The sequence below is a fragment of the Heloderma suspectum genome, chromosome 11 (genome assembly GCF_057233095.1).
Source record: "Heloderma suspectum isolate Gila_16-S chromosome 11, 16-S_ref, whole genome shotgun sequence".
NCBI lineage: Eukaryota > Metazoa > Chordata > Lepidosauria > Squamata > Helodermatidae > Heloderma > Heloderma suspectum.
In genome coordinates this window covers 16,027,254-16,046,856 of record NC_139468.1, presented here as the reverse complement: position 1 = coordinate 16,046,856, position 19,603 = coordinate 16,027,254, and the positions used below count along the sequence as shown (strand labels likewise).

Sequence of the window (19,603 nt, the reverse complement as noted above, 5' to 3'; positions counted from 1 at the left end):
CTGCTTGGCTGAAATGAATGTGTGTGTATTAAACTAGGCCTTCCTCAGTACTGATGGGATTTGAACTTGTTCATTTTAAAGGTGTGTTGGCCTTCTTAAGTAATAGGGAATGCCCCCTAATCCATATTCCCAGACTAATGACAATTAAAACATGAAAAAGAAGAGCATTTTAAAGAAGTGGTCACTTTTGTCCATTAAACTGTTATATCATTTCATAGGTAAGAATACCACGTTCTTTCTCTTATCCTACTTTACAAAAAAAGGGGTAAATTTAAATGTTAATTACTGTGACTGATCAATTAATACTCAGATCAACAAAACAAACTTCAATTGGCAGACATGACACCCCTGTCAGAATACTGGCAGAGGCCTGTTCATGTGCTGGGGAGCAACTGCTGATCCTTGCGACTTCCTGGCCCCATTCCGCTTTCTCCCTGTAACTGCCTGATCACCTGCCTTTTCCAAGCAAGTGAACAGTGTCAAGAATGAGGAGCTGATGCAGCATTCTCCAGTTGCCTTGTGTTCTCCGTCTGGGCAGTTGTATGGATTGGATCCAGTGGGGGAGGGGAAGCGAATGGGCTGAAGTGACAGCAGCAAGGAGGAGAGGAGCCCATTGAGCTGTCCTGACCCATCACAATTTCCTCTACCAACAAGAGGCAACAGCAGAAGCAACATGGAGAAAAGAAGGCCCAGGGTTGTGGTGGATCCAACTGAAGCAAGATCAGAACCCTGGACAGAGACACAAGTGGTGACCAACTTGTGGTTCTCCAGATGATGTGGCCTACAACTTTCACAGTCCCTCACCATTGGCTATGCAAGTTAAAGCCGATGGGAATTGTGGGCTCAAACATCTGGATGGCCATGCGTTGCCCATCCCAGGTCCATTGTTTAGAGTTCATGAGCACAGGCTGCAGTCCTGCAGCTGAGACCAAAGGAGCAAGTCACCTCAGCCCTGGCCTTGAGCAACTGCCACAGAGTTTTATAGCCTGATCTACAGAGTTGATACTGAAGCCACACCCTGTGAGGCAGTTAAAGGGGCAGTCCTTGTTGATGCAGCCAGGGGCTTCTTCTAGGCAGCAGGTTTTTGGAGTTCAGAGGACTTATTCAGCGGATACTCTTCAGGATTTTTCCAGTCTTCTAAGGATTCTGAGGTCCATTCATTGGAATTCAGTGGCGATGGTAGCTCCTTGGGGTTCAGGGGATGGGGTGTGGGATCTGGTCTTGGCAGACCTTATCAGGTACGCCTAGGCCAGGAGTACTGAACCTCTTTCAAAAGCCACAAGAGGGACCCACTGAGAGCTTCTTGCCTAAGCCCCCCCCCCAGCCAATGGAGGCTGGTGGCTCTGATTTCAGTAGGGCTGTAAATCCATTCTGGGTTTCAGTCAGAGCCACCCAGAACTCTAAAGGAGCTATCCAAGGTGCTGAACCTATTTGGGGTTGTGGGTTCAGCACCTTGGATAGCTCCTTTAGAGTTCTGGCTGGTTCTGGCTGAAACCCAGAATGGATTCACAGTCTCACCAACCTCCAATGCCCCCCCCCCAAAAAAAAACCAGGAGCTGGGTCAAAAGCCCTAAGGTGCAGGCTACAACTAACACACACATATACTTGACTTGGCCATTCTCTTTAGCAACAAAGGTAGAAGCTCTGCAGACAGATCCAACTTACTCAACAAACTGTTCTGTGTCGTTCTGGTGAGCCTTCCTAAGGATGGCAACCCCCAACCCTCTGCAACAAGGTGAATTAGTGAAGGCAATGCCAGGAGAACCCAGTGACTGCCCAACTCCCCCTTCCTCGCAATCAGCCTCTTGGAGTTCAAAGAAGTGTTGCTGTTTCCAAAGACACATGGTATGGACTTCCTGAGGCTATGCCATTTCAGAACACAGGTGGGGGAGCACATGATACAATACAGCACTATCTAAAGCAAATTAAAAAAAAAACTACACTGATTTTTTTGTATTAGCCTTTCAGTAAGAAGACTAAGCAAGTACCTTTCCTTCTGATATGCCAGTTTTCTACAGGCAGGGGACTTTTCTGGATGGAAGACTGTTCCATCATGCTTCCTGCTTTGGTGGGGAGGTACTAACAGCGTGGATCGCTCTAGGACACAGTTGCTGATTATTAAGTTATCCACCATAGGTCACTCCTAAAGCACTGCTTCTTCATCATTTCAAACCTCACAACACTGGATACCTGCATGACAACCTTCTTAAGCAATTGTATCCAGCAGCAAAGTCTGGTATAGCATGTAATTGGAAATCTCCCAAGCAACCGTGCAAGCAGCAGTTGGTTGATAAAAATTTAGGAGACCGTGATTATTTGCGAACTCACTCAACCAGTGTAGCAAGCAAGGAAGTCTGATTTAAAAAACAAAAACAAAAAAACAAAAGATGTTAGGGCACCCTAGCAGAGGTAGGCAACCCTCCAGATGTTGTGGACTACAGTTTCCATCATCCCTGACCATTGGCCAAATTGGCTGGTGCTGATGGGAGTTGTAGTCCAAGCCATGGGGGGGGTGTGCTGCATTGCCTATCCCTACACTATAGTATCCCCAGCATGGAAGTCCATCAACCACATTAAGATCAAATACAATTACATAGGTTTTGTCTGACAGGGACTCAGTTCACATAACTTGCTCAGTAACTCAATAGTTAGCATAGCAATCCTCTCCTCAGGCTGTTTTAACTGCCCCCCCCAAGTAATATGTGTGTAACATGTCTACTTGGAAGTAAGTCCCACTGTTTTCAGTGCGGTTTACTCCCTAGCAAGCATATTTAGGATTGCAGCCCAAGGATTGCTTCATTTTGATGATGAATTATTCCACTTTCTCTCTTCCTTACTGATCTTGTTGTCTTGTTATGTGGTGTTCTTCCTTTTTGTCACCTGCATTTTCAATCATTATTTCAAAATAAAATAGCATTTTTAAAAAAGAAAGAATGCATCACAGAATCCCCAAACTGCATTTTGGTCCTATTTAGACTTTGCTCCTTCTTTAATGTGTCAATACACCCTCAGATACAGAGCTTTTGCTTGGAGGTAGCTATAATGCACTTCTGGATAGAGAGTGCTAGCATGTTGTAATGGTTAGAGCACCTTCCTCAACATGGTGCCCTCCAGATTTTTGGACTACAATTCCCATCAGCCCCAGCCAAATGGCTGGTAGTCAGGACTGAGGAAGGTTGGGCTAGAGTGTTGGAGTAGAGATGGAAAAGCTAGGTTCAAATCCCCAGTCACCCATAAAGCTCCCTGACCGCTCAATCTTATCCATGTCTCCTTAGAAGTAAGTCCCTTTAAATCCAGTGGGGCTTACTCCCAAGAAACTGGGTATAGGATTGCAGCATGAGAGACCTTGGTCCAGTCACTCTCTCTCATCTTAACTTATCTCATGGGGTTATTGTGAGGATGAAAGAGGAGGGAGAACTCCTCAGCTGCTCTCACCTCCTTGAAAAAGGGTGGGCCAGAATACGCAACATATTTATTTACTTAATTTATATCTAACCTTTCCTCCAAGAAATGGTGTACATGATTTCCCTGTCATTTTAGCCTTACAACAATGTTGTGAGATAGGTTAGGCTCAAAGACAGTGACTGGCTCAAGATCTCCCATGTGCTTTATAGCCAAGTGGCAATTTCAGCCAAGGCCTCCCAGATCTAGTCTGATACATTAACTACAACACCACACTGGCACGTACATAATAACTGTAGCACATACATAGTAACTCAGCTCAGAAAGTACAATAAATAGAAACTGAGGTGGGCACAGTATAATGAAGTCCTTCTCAAACAGTGCATTCTGTGCAGCACGTGCATCTTACTGGGGAGATGATTTAAGTGTGTTCCTATGGCCCTTAATTTGGGGCAGTCCCCACACCTGACCTGGCACAAGTGCTCCTGGGCTATGCGCTGCATGCGTGGGTGTCTTCGTCAAGGCCAGCCTCTTTGGTTCCAGGGAGCTACCCCTAATTATGGAGTCTGCAAAGGTGGAAGGCTCAGCATGGCCCAGAAACAGTGGGTTTGTGACCTTCATGGCCAAAGGATGTGATATATTAGAAGAGCGCACTCAGGAAAGTCCTTGCAGCTTTTGGCAGACCCTTCTTAAGAGTTTCTGGTGAAGCTGGTTGTCTGCACATGGCACCCTCAGAAAACTGCTGATGCTCCAGTGTCCTAGCAGGGCTCGCTGGCACTGATACTTGCTTTCCTGCACCCCACACCATGTCAACAGGCTGGGTCACCCATCTGCCATTTAAAAATTCCCACCATGTGTCGAACAGACTATCACTGCAGGGCACTGCGGAAAATTCAAAGTGGCAGTTTGCTGAGCCAGCTGCTCCCACCAGGTAAAACCACCACCAGCCTCACCCCCTTGAAGATGGAACCTGGAGCCGGCTGCCACTGGCAGTTTCTAAAACTCTAAGGGTGTCATAGATATACGGATACAGAAGGACAGAAAGGAAGGGGCCATAGCCAGGGACGAGTACACTTGACCAAAAAAAGAATGAAGGAACAAAAGGAAGGAAGGACACTAAAAAGAATAAAAGAAAAGAAAAGAAAAGAGAATTCTGCATCCACATAACAAAAGAAAACATTCCAAGAAAAATTGGGCTCTGCTACCTGAATCAATTATGCAAATTAAGCAACTTTGCATATTGTTCTGCTTCTGCTAGTGATGGTGGGGGGAGGGTGCAGAGAAGGATCCCACTCCCTGTAATCAGTGGAAATCTTTAGCCACCCATCTGGTTTCTGAGAATTCACCAGGTGTTGCTCCCACACTTACAAACACACACACACACACACACACACACACACATGCTTCCTTAATGACAAGAAACATATGTGTTTTTATATAAGAAATAAGAAGGAAGAAAGCTGAGGTTCTCAGGAACAGGGATTTTATGCTACATTCTGTATTTGCACTGAACTGCAGAATATTCATTGCCCTGCCGTAACTCTGGGGCAGAGTGCAGTCTTAGTAAACACACGACTTCAGGTCTGATCCCAATAAGTTATACCCCTGAGAATTATATTTGGCTCACAGTAAAAAGCTAGATGGGTTACTGGCTTTTTACCTTTGCAGCGAGCCTGAGGAAACTGCCAGCGGGGGGAGGGGGGGAAGCCTGAGTGATGCATCAAACAAAGAGTTCTCACCCAGACAGTAATGTTCAATGATCTTTCCAAACTGGCCAATGGATGCTTGAACTGTCAGAGCTGCGACAGTCAGGAACAGGATGTTCCAGACGCATGTCTGAATCACTGACTTCTACCAACCTGCCCCTGTGGCCCTGGATTCCTCTGGCCTCCCCTTATTTACAAATCCCTTCGAAAAGTCTTCCAAGTCAAAACTGGTACAAGGAGTTGACTGATCGTGAATACACCCTAAAGTGTTATTAGCCTGTTAGTTACTAACTAAATCCTCTGGTAACGATGCGTTGACACAGGACCTCATCTTCCAATCTCTTGACACCAGGAGACCATCAGGCTGTTGCTCCTTTACAAGCAGGAACAGTAAAAGGACCAGTATGGACACAAACCCTTTGCCTCCATTTCCGAGGCATGTGGTACCACCACCCTGCAAACTGCAGGACAAAGAGGCAGGGGACCACTGCAGGCAGGCCCAATGTGTATAGGGAGATTTGATTCATCAGATGTATGAAGTGTTATTGAGAGTTTCAGCTATATATCTAGTCCATATGGTGGGAGGGAGAATTGTAAACAGTGAGGTCAGAAGGAAATTAAATGCAGAAAGTACTGACAGTGACAATCATATGAGTAACAGTGGCCATTCACAAAACAGCTGCTGTGGATAATGCAAACACCCTGGCACAAAGTAAGCCAATTGATGTACAGTAGTGTGATCAAGATCCTTTATCCTGATTCAGACTCATTCCTGCCCACAGCTCTGGACCCAACGAGGTGGGTATTAGTCACCAGGGGCATTGCTAGGTACGTAAATTATTCAGGGCCCAGGCCCATGAGACACAAATCTGCATATGCTAATTTATATCTATATATGCAAATTTAGACATGATTACTAGGATTTATTTAAATTTCACAGACGGCAAGGCCAGCAAATGAATTTCTCCTCCAAATCATCTCAAAATAAATTATTCCGTTAATTTGCACCCTGACTCAGATGATCCCAATTTTTTTTTCTACGCTTAATTGCCATGCAGGGGAAGATTGGGGGGGGGGTGTTGCTGCAGTATGTGGAAAGGGGAGAGTTAAACCTCCCCCCACCAAGCTAAAATCCCAACTTGAAAATCGCCCCCTGCATGGCAATTAAGATGATTAAAAAAAACACCCTTCCACTGGCTCCAATGGGCACTCAGATCTAATGGACACCAGGTCTATTTCACTCCAGAATAGGTCTCCCAGTGGAGGCTGGTGGCTCTGATGTCAGCGGGGCAGTGGATCCATGCCAGGTTTCAGTCAGAACCAGTTATAACTCTAAAGGAGCTGTCCAAGATGCTCTGCACACTGGAGAGCTCCTTTAGAGTTCTGACTGAAACCTGGAATGGATTCACCACCCCACTGACATTGGAGCTACCAGCCTCTGCTGAGGTCCAGGGCCCCGGGAAATGTATTTAGGGATGGGCACACACCTAGCAATGCATCTGTTGGTCACATCAGAGACAAACACCATCACTTACCCCCGGCAATGTCTTCTGCTCATGCAGCGCACTCTGGGCTTTGAGGGCTGAGTCCCGGGCACAATACGTAAGGAAGGCACAGCCTAGGGAGAAGGGGGGAACAAAGGTGCACGTATACTTAGCCATAGGCATATTTACACCCAGCAAAGGGGTGCAGTGGCCCATCCTGACCCATGCGGCAGGACGTGAAAGACTAAGCTCTATAGCACAGCTGAAAATGCAATGAAGGTAGTCTGGGATGCTGCTTGGTCCTCAGAACAGCTGGATGCTCCCTTCCAGGGAAGCTGTGCCTAATGTCAAAGAGATGTGCTTAATCTGGCAGTAGGTCAGCATGCAGCCCAGCGGGAATGCGACTTAAGGCAATTGGTACAGATTAGCAGGGCCTGGTTCATTGGAATCATCAGGCGGTGACAAAAATACTGGGATTAATGCAACCTCCCCCACCCCAGTTTAGCACATCAGATGTTCATACTGCCATGGTAGCTAATGGCAGCATGGGTTTAAAGCAGCCATAGGGGAACCTCTCTTTTGTTGCTGTTGTTGGGGAAGCATACCAAGGGAGGGTCCATATTTTGCATCAGAATATCATTAAGAGTGTGTTAGGGTGCATCTGGTGTGTTGCTTTCAGAAGGGAATTCTACAGTTGAGGTTTGGAATGGAGGAGAACACAAGAACATAAGAAAAGCTGTGCTGGATCACACCAAGGGTCCATCTAGTCCAGCATTCTGTTTACACAGTGGCCAACCAGCTGCCTACAGGAATCCCACTAGCAAGACATGAGTGCAATAGCACCCTCTGCCCACGTTCCCCAGCAACTTGTGTACACAGGCATATTGTCTTTTATACTGGAAGTAGCATATAGCCATCAGGGCTAGTAGCCATTGATAGCCTTCTCCTCCAGGTATTTGTTTGGTTCACATTTTAATGTGAATTGACCTAATTTCATAGTTTCAAACCAATACGAAAAAAATGAAACTCAGTTATCCTCCAAAATTCACACATCTCTGAATTTTGCAGTGGAGTTCTTCAATCCTAAAATATGTAGATTACTGAAAATACTGTTCAAAAATGTATTATATTAGGAAATGTACTTGCAAATAATGTGTACATTAGGCAAAAATGCATACAAAGATGCATGCATTAGGAGAAATACAGACAACAATGTGTACACATTTTCATGCAAACTTTAAAAAAATGTCAACGTTTGGGATGAACCAAACTGAAGGTTAGAAAAATGAGAACCTGAGAGAAATTGAAACTGACACACTCATCCACCCCTACATGAGATGCCAGCACTGAAAAGGTCCTCACTCTGATCCTGATTGACCTTGAAGGTGGTGGCTACAGAAGAAAGGCCTCCTCAATTTAAATCATAGTGGGTGGAGAGGGAGAGACATATGCCAGGAGATGTCCCATTAAGTATCACAAACCTAGAGCATATAGGTCTATAAAGATCCACACCATACCTTTGAATTTAACCTGGAAACAGACTGGCAATGAGTAAAAGTCTTTTAGATTCTACACAGCTAGCTCCGGACAATAAAAGGGATGCCATGTTCTGGACCAGTTCAGGCAGTCCTTCAGAGACCTCATTGCCTCACTTGGCTCTGATAAAAAGCCAAAGTAGAGCTGGCTCTCATTAGCATGCTGTTGTCATTCAGTATTATCTCTCTCCAGGGCCGGCCCTGCTCTTAGGCAGATTGTGGTGACTGCCTCAGGCAGCACATTTTTGCTGTCATGAAAAAGGCAGTAAATGGTTAGTTATTAATTTCTTATTATTGTGTTGGATCCAACCCATGGTATATTTTAGTACCAGGGAGGAGGTGGGATTGTCTAATTCAGTTGCCAAAATAATTCAGAACTACATACCATGACTATGGGGCAGGGTGCATTTGCTGACAAAATCTCTTGGGCCAGCCCTGCCTCTTTCCGTGGTTTCATGTTGGGAAGGAGAAGGGAGCACAGTGGAATGCCACAGGACAATTCCCATCAGGAAGAGTGGTGGTCTCCCAGCAACACCTTCTGAAATTTTCCAGTGAGGGAAACTTCCCAGTGCCACTCCCCACCCACCCACCCACACATCAACCTGAAATCCACACAGCTGGTCCAGAGAGATACTCTTGTGAGTTTGCTGTCTGACTATTGTGAACAGATCTAGGCCACTATGGTTTGCAACACCTGATCAGAGTCTGAGATTTGACAGAAGAAGACTGTTGATGTTTCTTAATGGCGATGGACTATAAGGAAGGCTGAGCATTGAAGAATTGATGCTTTCGAACTGTGGTGCTGGAGAAGACTCTTACGAGTCCCCTGGACTGCAAGGAGGTCAGATCAGTCAATCCTAAAGGAAATCAACCCTGACTGCTCATTGGAAGGACAGATACTGAAGCTGAAGCTCAAATATTTTGGCCACCTAATGCGAAGAGAAAACTCCTTGGAAAAGACCCTGATGCTGGGAAAGCTTGAAGGCAAAAGGAGAAGGGGACGGCAGAGGATGAGATGGCTAGATAGCATCACCGATGCAATGAATATGAACTTGAGCACGCTCCAGGAGAGAGCGCAGGACAGGAAGGCCTGGCGTGCTATGGTCCATGGGATCACGGAGAGTCGGACACGACTGAACAACAACAAATGCCCAGTTGATGTGTCTCTTTATGAGAGCTTATTGTTAGGAGACAGTTCCTTGATACAGATCTCTCTCTGGAATGTTTGGAATGGGGAAGCCATCAGAGTTTGGGGAAAGTGATGTATCCCTCCCCTTCCTGCTAAAGAAAGGGAATAGGTGTGTGTGCGCCTGTGCACGTGCGAGAAACAGAGAGAAAGAGAGAAGGGGAGGCTGTGAATGAGAGAAGAAGCAGTCTGGAGACTGACAGAAACACAGGCAGAAAGTCAGCAGAAGGCTGGAAGCATTTTGGAGGTGCATAGTGCCTCTCTCTTGAGATGTTCTTACAAATGGCTTTAAAAGGGAAGCAGATAAACTCATCAAGGATAAGGCTATCAATGGCTACTAGTCATAATGGCTATATGGTAACTGCAGGACAAAGCCAGCATGCCCCTAAGTGCCTGTTGCTCAAGAACATGAGTGGGAGGTTGCTATTGCACTCATGTCCTGCTTCTGCAACATTTGTAAATAAATCAAAACATTACAAAAATGCCATAAGCCCCCAACACTCTTTTCCATACGACAACTCAAGGCAAGGGAGGATGCACTCAAGTCAGGAAAAAGGCCAAGAAGTAAGTCCTATTGAGTTCAACAGAGCTTACTCCCAGGGAAGTGGATATAGGATTGCAGCCTTAATCACCCAGAAAAGCTCAGCTGGACATGATCCTGTCCATGCAGTGGTGACAGGAAAGTTCTGTCTCTCCAGTGTCACCACTGCTACAAAGGTTCAAATGTGCTCTAGTTCATGTTCTGACACATTCATCCTGAGTAGTCCCCCATCTGCACTTCAGCCATGGTCCCAATGACCTCACCACTTGAAAGCTCCCCAGAAAACCAAGGGGAAGACCACACTCTGGGAAGAGGGGAAGGGTGCGTAGCATTACAAGCTATTTTGTTGATGACCCAAACAAACTTTTTATTCCAGAAGTTTACTAGGGACTGAACAGGACAACTGGCTGAGTCTTTTTAAAAAATCTCCTAAGGCTGGAAGCTACTTGAATCCATCAGCATTCAAGGAAAGACCATCCAAAATAGTCCAACACTCCTGTGGGAGTCAGAGGAATCCAAAAGCCCACTTTTGACCATCCATGGCAAAGGAGTCTATAGAAACCAAGCCTACTCAGATTGGTAAGGAGGGTTCACTGCCAGGGTGACATCTCTTCCTTTTGCACCATCCAGCTTGTGAAAGGAATTCTGCCTCCTGCAAGGTACCAGACCAGGGTTGAGCAACCTGTGGTCAACCCTGAGGGCTGATGGGAGTTGTAGGCCAAAACATTTGGAGGTCCACAAGTTGCCCACCTCTGTAACTAGACTGACTTCCTTAGGTACATTTTTAGTTGGGAATGGCACTTAAAAATCCCAAGAAACTTAGGGAAAATTCCAGTTGAAGTTTTAGCAGCATCCATAGTCACTTTTGGATGGATTCTTGTAGTTGCACACATTGTATAGAGAGCCAGTGTAATGTAGTGATCAGAGTGTTGGACCCGGGTTCAAGTTCCCACTTGGCCATGAAGCTCACTGGGTGACTTTGGGCCAGTCACGGACTCTCAGCTTAACCTACCTCACAGGGTTGTTGTGAGGATTAAAATGGAGAGGAGGATAATGTAAACTGGCCTTGGGTTCCTTGCAGGACAAAAAGGCAGGATATAAATATAATGAATATAATAAATATTGTTAAACATTTCAGCATAATGGGCTACCCGTACCCCTTACTCAAAGATCACCCCATGAACTGGATCCAAGCATTAGTGACAATGGAGGCTGGTGGCTCTGATGTCAGTGGGGTGGTGAATCCGCTCCAGGTTTCAGTCGGAACCAGTCAGAACTCTAAACGAGCCATCCACAGCACTCTGGATAGCTCCTTTAGGGTTCTGACTGAAACCCAGAGCAGATTTACCACCCCACTGGCACCAGACCTTGGGTAGCTCCTTCAGAGTTCACACCAGTTCTGACAGAAACCCAGAGCGGATTTCCTGCCCCACTGACATCAGAGACACCAGTCTCCACTGATTATTGTTTTTTGTAATTCAGCCCCCAAGATTGACTCTGAGCAAGTTGTATGGACTACATATTGTGAGCAAATATTCTCACATCAGTGGTGCCATTGGGGCAGGACTTTAGGGCTGATGTCTGGGCACCCAGTAGCAGAATGTGCCCGAGGGCCCTCTAAATGCAGCAGGGCTAGCTTTTGAAGTAAAGTAATATGCATTACTATCTAAAGAGGTGGGGTGGGGCATAAGACTGGTATGTCCAGAGTCTAAAATGACCTGACTGCACCACTTTTTCACAGATCCATTGACATCTCCAAGAGTCATCTGACAGATGCAAAACATGGCCTTGGAAAGGGCAAAAATGGGCTTCCTCCAGTGGACACATCCAACAGTGGGGGCTCCAGGTTTTGAGGACCCCTGGGCAAGACACCCTCAATGGGTCTGCTCCTTTAGTCAGTCTGTGTTTTCACCCCCTGCTGCTCTTCTGCCTTTTCCTCATCATTGCTCTCACCTGCTTGCTTGCCAGGCAGAGAGCCAGTGAACAAAGAGGCAGCAGCATCTGCTATTCCTCCTTCTCACCACCACCGTTGTCTGAGCTGAAGTGAGAGGCAAGTGAACTAGCAGGCTGCAATGGGGAAAAGGAGGGACTCTTGTCAGTGGACTCCCTGCTGTAGTACGGGCCCTTGGCAAGTGCCCCCAAATGCCACCCCTTGGTGTCAGCCATGCCGTACCAGCTGGTGTTTCACCCCGGCTCTGATGTGCACATCCATAAAGATCTGGAAGAACTACCCCGACCAGTGTCTGCAGGTGAAAAAGAAATGTGAAACTCTGCAAGACAGCCTGAGGCTTCCATTTGGTGGCTTCCAAAATGGACTCTGACCCTCATGGATCATTTGGTTTGGCCCTGCCATGCAGCAGGGTAAAGGAGCCTTCTTCAGGCAGCACCTTGAGTGGGGCGGTGGAATAGATGAAGGCAGGAAAAGTGTCTGAATGGCGCAGCACACCCTTTCCCAATCTGCTGCCCTCCAGATGTCTTGAACTACAACTCTCAGCATGCCTGACCATTGCCCATGCTGGCTGGGGCTGATGGGAGTTGAAGTCCAAAACGTCTGGAATGTACCAGGCTGGGAAAGGCTGTTGTTGCATGACTTTTGACAGGGCTGTCCTTAGCTGGCCACCATCTGGGCTCAGCTTCAGGCAGCAAAAAGTCTTGCTTTTTGAGGGGGGGCAGCACTGGGGGTCACACACTGACCAGTGCATTACGGCAAGAGAACTTTACCAAAACAAAACAAAAAAGTGCTGTAGGCACCTAAGTATGAACAAACACAGGTAAAAAAAAATGCATAGAATAAAGTGTAATCATAGAAATATACCCATATGCACCCATTATTATTATATGCCAAATGTCAAATGGGGAGGGGGGCCACACCTCAGCAGCCCCTGCTGTTGCTCCTCTTACCACCCCTGGCTTCTGGCCTGCTTAGCTCCTTCTGGGCATGAGTGGCTGACTGATGGAGCAAGGAGAAAGGAGCCATCACTGCTATTGCCTGCTCTTCCACTTGCCCTCCCCCCCAGGCTGCAGTGGAGCTGGGGCCCAGAGGCAAAAGGAGTGGAGTTGGTGACTGTGGGAAGGAGCAGGGGAGTCCATTGAGAGCAACTTGCCCAAGCCGCCCCCGCATACATGGAGCAGGCACTCTTCTATGCCATAACCTGACTTTGCCAGATTCAGACATGTTTCTTACTAGCACCTTAAACAATGTGAAGTTCTGCTGAACTTCCTTGGAGCTGCTGAGACGTGTGAGTAACACGCCTGGAGATTCTTCACACACATACACATGGTTGTGAATCAAAAGCCATGGTGGGGAACACGGCACAACACTGACTCACCCTCATGTGTTCTTACTCCTTGGAGGAGCTCGGTTAAGGTTTTGTTAAGTCTGCATTGTCATGGGTAAGGTTTGCACTTTTTCTTCATCTTTTTGCCTGTACCATTCACATCACAGCTTTGCAAAGCTGCTGTGAAAACGTAGCAGCCCGGACAGAAACTCTGCTGGCCCCTTTCATTTGCAAAAATGAAAGTGAGCATGGGTATTTTGCTAGCCTTTCAGTAAAACAGGAGCAACAACAGTTTTGCTAGGTTCATAGCATACCATCCACATCATTAGCAGGGTTTTTTTTTACATTTCTTCCCCCTCCTTTTTTAATTAGATCCTATATAAAGCTTCCTAAAATGATATTAAAACAGCAGCAAAACAGTTTCCCTTTAAAAATGTAAATATTTAATGAATGAAATTTGACATTGATGCATTTTTAATATTGGCACAATTAAATCTGCCAGATGATTAAGTATTAATAACTCTTAATAAGTGCAACCAGCTCGCCTTCAAAAATCCAAGAGTGAGAGAAAGCAAGCCCTGTAGCTGGGAGGAGGAAGACAGACAGACCGACAGGCAGACAGACAATTGCTCCTGGCTGCAGCTGTTTTGGTTCATTCAAAACAATCCTAAAACTTCCATTCCACTGACTTGCCTTTGCAAAGAAGGGAGCAACAAAAGACATGTATTTGGATAGATGAACACAATTAAGTAGCATCTTAATTAGATGAATGATGACATTTAATTGCATTGATCAAGCAACGTATTTAAAAGGAGAGGGGAGTTTTATTTTTATTTCTGGCCTGTACAGTATCTAGGACATGGTTGAGGAGGTAAACATCAAAACAAAACAGTCCCAGTGGTAAGAAATGTGGACTCCAGTATATATATTTATATAGGGAGGGGCTGTACTCCTCTCTTTACAGAGGCTGCAATATAGGAGAGTGTCTGAAGAATTAACTAGCTATCCAAGAAGCACTGAAAACGATCTGAGATGAGATCCATCTTGACAATTATCACAAGCAGTTTCTAAGCATCTTTAAGCCAAATTTCATATGACTTTCTAAAAACACCAGTGTCTAGCCAGCTTTCTCTATCTATCTCAAGCTCTGATATTTGGAAGGTGATATTCATATTTATTTATTGTGAAGACAACCCCCAGAAGCTCCTGTTTCACTGCTGTTTAGCAACAGCGATAAACTGGCCTGCCTGTTTGATTGCTTTGGAGAAGGGGGAGAGATCTCCAAATGTTATTTTTTTTGTGTCTTTTATTGCCCTGTACCCTCTCTGCTTCCATAATCTGGTACATACACTTGAACCTAAGGCCCAGATTTTTGCATTGTTGTTTTAAGTCATTTCCAGGAACGTATCTGGGAGATACTGGAAGATTAAGGTGTAGTCTTCTTGCTGGCTACATATTACATATTCCTTATCCTGCTGCACAGAAAATCATCCATTACAAAGCTCTTGCTTTGCATTTAGAAGGAACACCTCAAACTAGGCAGACTGGGCGAAGTTGTAAAAGCAGGGAGGTTTGTGTGTGTGTCAAGAGAATACTTTGCACTAGGGCAAGGTGTGATCTAAAATCCCAGCTCTACCCTGCCTTGAAACTTGCCAATTTATATACCACCCTAATATATTCATAACAACAGAATGAATCTGAAAGCTTGTAACTTGCATTCATTGGGACACTGACAAGCCAACCCAAAGCATGACTACTTCATGACAAGCCCCACTGAATTTCACATGATTTATTTCCAGATAAATACATATGAAGTCACAGCCTGAGATTGAAATTCTATGCACATTTACTTGGGAGTAAGTCATATGCATGTTTACACAGAAGTAGGTCTTGCTGAGTACCATGGGGCTTACTCACAGGTAAAGGTGCCTAGCATTTCAGCCTTCATAACATACAGGGGGTGGAAGAGTTGACGTGCACAAAAAAAGATGTTTTTTCTCTCTGCACTTAAAGGACAGGGGGCAGCCTTCAACTTTTAAGTTCTAAAAAGTGGAGCTTTGGAGCCAAGATGAAGAGAAACAACTTACTAGATGAAAAAAAAAATGTAACTTGCAAGTATCTATCCAGAGGCAAAACTGGACTTGCTAGAACTTCTGTTAATGCACCTGTTCACTTTTTGCGTGCTCCATTTTTGCAAGTGTTGTGAGAAATCACCAGCAAGTATCTACCTAGGTCATTTCCCTTCAATCTGCACTCTCCTTCCATGACAAATGGCTTCTCCCCTTCAGTGAAATTAACATGAAGATGCCTTACAAGCACTTTTGTTTTGTTCTGACTTGGAAGTGACAAAGAACTGTATTCCTTGGATAAGCCAATATGGGTTGTGAAATAAACTAACATGAGCACACACATACACACTGTTATCTATTAAAATATGTACCTGACCCGGGGGGGGGGGGTGTTCCTGGTAACTAGACCAGGAACAGGCAACTTGGTGTGTTCCCGATGTTTTGGAGTACAGCTCCCATGGTCCCTTACCACTGGCCATGCTGAAAGTGGCTTATGGGAGTTGTAGTCCACAACATCTGGAGAGCACCAGGTTGCCTACTCCTGAACTAGATAGTTAGGTTAATTATTTATGATGTAGACATTGCTCCCTTGAGTTAAGATGAACTCTTAACACACATCCTAAATACACCTTTCATCTGATTCAACTTTGCACATGAACTAACTCAGTAAAGAGAAGGGCTTGTAGCTATGCTAAGTCCTGTAGATCCAGCCACTGCTGAGGTCTGTTTCCTAGTTAATGTTTATGCATCCATCCACCCTTCCCATTGTACACACATTCATTCATGAGTATATACAGTTTCCCTCAATCCCCTTTGCATGTCACACAAATACATCAGAGTTAACTTTGCAGGGGGACAAGAGGCCTCTTCTACCACCACCACCACCCTACATCAGATATCTATTTCCTGCCTCTGTTTACAAACCTACACACACACCTCTTCCGGCTCGCATACTTATTTTCTCTCCTTGCACTTTTGCTCACACACAGTTTTTCATCCAGTCTAACTTTGCACATGCAGGGTGAACCCATGCAGGGTTTACTCAGAAATAAAGTCCCACTGCCCTCAAAGGGGATTTCTCTCAGCTAAAGGTCTAAAGGATTGCGGCTGTAATAACTTAAGTCTGAAGAACAGAGTGATGGGGGGGGGGGAGGCAGAGGCTTTGCTTCCTCCTGATCCAAAAGAAGTCTACTTGGGGAGGAGGCTGTGTTTGCCTCCTCTTTCTCTTGCACATGCTCAGGCACCACATGTGACTCAACTTTATACACATAATTATTAAATTGTGTGTGTGTGTGTGTTTAGGGGGGAGGAGAGGCGGCACTGGAGGAGGGGCGGTTGGCCTTCTCCATCACTATCAAGCGGTGTGTAATAATTTCTTCCAGGATTTATGAATCAGCTTTCCCTCCCACACACACACACACACACGCGCGCGCGCTGCAATCCTACATTCACGCTTACATGGCCAAAAAAACACAACCCCGCGGAACAGAGTAGGACTTACTTTTGCATGGCCAGGGAGGGACCGGGCGGTATGAAGGCTCTCTACACAGCGACCTGGGAGCAAGCCCTATCGAGCACCGCGGGGCTTGCTTCCGAGTAAACCCGCCTGAGGTCGGGCTGCACCTCTCCCCTCCTCACTCGCACACCTCTTCCTCCTACGCTGCCACACCACAGAACGCGGCGGCGGCGGCAGAAGGCAGGAGGCAGGAGGAGGCAGTGCCTCCTCTCCATCCCTTTGTTGGCCCTTCCGCCTGGCCAGGGGCAGGCGTGGTGGGACTTGGCGGCGGCGGCGGCGGCAGCAGGGCGAAGGGAGGGATCCACCCGGGGGGGGGAGGGAGGGGGGGAGGGAGAGGGGGCCCCGTACCTTTGTGCATGCCGGTGAAGCGGTCCTTGAGCACGGTGAGCTCGTAGATCTTGCCGAATTCCTCGAAGAGCGGCTTCAGGTCGCCCTCCTCCAGGTTGCGCGGGATCTGCCCGACGAAGAGCTTGATGGCATCGTGGTCCTTCATGGCGATGCCGCTGCCCCCCTGGCCGTGCGTCGGCGGCGTCAGCCCGTTCATCCTCCCGGAGCTGTTCGTGGTGCTGAAGGGAGCGCTCTCCGCCTGCGGCGGCGGAGGCGGGGGCGGCGGCGGCGGCGGCGGCGGGGGCGGGGGCCCGGGGGGAGGTTGTTGCTGCGCTAGCCCGTTGGCCAGAGTAGCCATGATGTTCCCAGCCGGCTCTGCCCCGCCCCGGCCGCCCCGCCCCGGCTCCGGCTCCGGCTCGCCTGCCTGCCTGCCTGCTTGCGCCGCCCGGGCGCAGGGGGAGGGGGCTGCCCAGCCCGGGCTCCCCCCTGCGCGCTGAGCCCAGATCCCCTCCCCTCCCCGCCCCGCCTCGCCGCGCCTCCCCCCCCCCGCCTCGCCTTCGGCTTCGCCTCGCGTTGCGCGCCCTCCCTCGACGGCTGCCGCTGGGCCTGGTGACGTCAGCTGACTGGCCCCGGACTACTCGCATATGATTAGCATAAGGGCCAGCTTCGGCCAATCAAGGCGGGAGGGAGGCGAGAGGGGCGGGGCGGGCGGGCGAGGCAGGGCAGGGCAGAGGCGCGCGCTCAGGGAGGCAGGGAGCAAACAGGAGCGCTCAGCGGCGGCAGCGGCGGCAGGCCAGCAGAGGCTGGTGGCGCCGATGCCAGTGGGGCAGTGAACATGCTATGGGTTTCCGTCCACACTCTAAAGATGCTGAACCTATTGGGGGGCTGGGCTTCAGCACCTGGGATAGCTCCTTATGAGTCCTGGCTGGTTCTAGACTGAAACCCGGAGTGGATGCACAGCCCCACTGGCCTCGGAGCCACCAGCCTCCACTGGCAGCAGCCCGGGGTTCCACAAAGCTGCGGAAGTGGTGGAAGCTGGGGACTCCTCTGGGTTTCAGTCAATTATTATTATTATTATTATTGATTACATTTCTATACCGCTCAATAGCCAAGGCTCTCTGGGTGGTTTACAAAGATTAAAAAAAATTTAAAATACATTATACAGAGTTTAAAAGCCATTTCCATAAAAACAAACAAACAAACAAACACACAAACAGACAATATACACAAGAGAACATCTGTCAACTTCAAAGGAGCAAACTCAAGCAAACAGTCGTAACCACAAGACAATCCAGGATCAAATAAAACTTATGATATGCTGCCAAATGTCTGGGAGAAGAGAACCATCTTAACCTGGCACTGAAAAGATAACAATGTTGGTGCCAGGCTGGCCTCAAATTGGGGGGCCACCCCCAAGAAGGCCCTCTCCTTTGTCTAGAACCAGTCAGAACTCTAAAGGGTCTATCCAAGGTGCTGAATCATCTCCCCAAACTGGGGTCAGCACCTTGGATAGCTCCTTTAGAGTTCTGACTGGTTCTAAGTTCTGACTGAAACCCATAGCAGATTCACACACACACACACACACACACACACTGACATTGAAGCCACCAGCCTCCACTAAGCAGAAGTAAGTGAGTGGGGAAGCCTTCTGCCATGGGGCAGGGAAGGGAGTGTGCTGAGGAATCCAAGTCACTCCCCTTGTTGCAAGGGTGGGGGATTAGAAAGGGCCACTTGCAATGGGCCAGTGGTGCAAATAGGACCCTGTGGTCAAGGGAGGCCCAAGCCCAAATGACCACCCAGACAGCAGCAGGGATGAGGGCCTCAGAAGCAAAGGACATTTTTTTCCTGCATTCCTGATTGTGCTATGACTTAAGTGACTTTAAAATGCAAAAGTGTATGTGCCCTGTTTTGTTGTGTTTCTTTAAAATCAAGGTTGGCGAACCATTTTGTTGATGTTCCCACAAAATTGAACCTCTTGGGAAGAAGAAGAGAAGTGATAGTTTTGTGCTTTACAACTGATGTAATACAGACGGATGTCTAAAGGAGCTCTCCTCACCCCCACCCCCCCTCCATAAGATCATTAAGTCCAGAGTCTAAAATGACGTAGCTGCATCACTGGCATTCAGGTGGGGGGTGCGGGAGCTGATCAGTGCAACCCACTATGGCAGTGAGTTGGTAAGAGCCGCTTGTAAGCAGGGTATCTTGTCATCGGCCAGGACTCTGGAAGGCTTTGGCCTAGAGAACTTCATCCTGGGAAATAAGCATGTGCAGGGTGCATTCACCCACCCACCCCCATTCCTGGTTATGGATGGCCTGCCTTGTCTCGATTTAGAGAAAAGTGTTTCCAAGTTGGAATATGTGACATCTTGGCCCCACAGTACCAACTTTAGTTTTCTGCTATTTGTTACTTGTAAAGGAACAAATATTTGACACTCTGTAAAATATCCTGCCCTCTTTCCAAAGAGCTGGGTGATGTTTTAGCCCCATAACAGGAGACCTCTGTCTGACACTCTCGAACGCTGTTGCCAGTGGGAGCAGTAGATAATATTGGGCTAGGTG

At 47.3% G+C, this 19,603-nt stretch overlaps 1 protein-coding gene across 6 annotated transcripts in view; it reads right to left on the bottom strand.

Moving 5' to 3' along the window:
• The window catches only part of CELF6 (CUGBP Elav-like family member 6), a 204,246-nt gene extending 186,635 nt beyond the window's left edge, over positions 1–17,611 (bottom strand). For all 6 annotated transcript variants that reach the window (XM_084816422.1, XM_084816424.1, XM_084816420.1 and 3 more), the window contains exons 1-2: positions 17,066–17,611; positions 6,644–6,726 (exon numbers count right to left, since the gene is read on the bottom strand). In XM_084816422.1, coding sequence (XP_084672548.1) covers positions 6,644–6,726; positions 17,066–17,402 — 420 coding nt within the window. In that variant the 5' untranslated portion in view covers positions 17,403–17,611. The remainder of the gene's footprint in view (positions 1–6,643; positions 6,727–17,065) is intronic.
• Between the last annotated feature and the right edge of the window lie 1,992 nt (positions 17,612–19,603).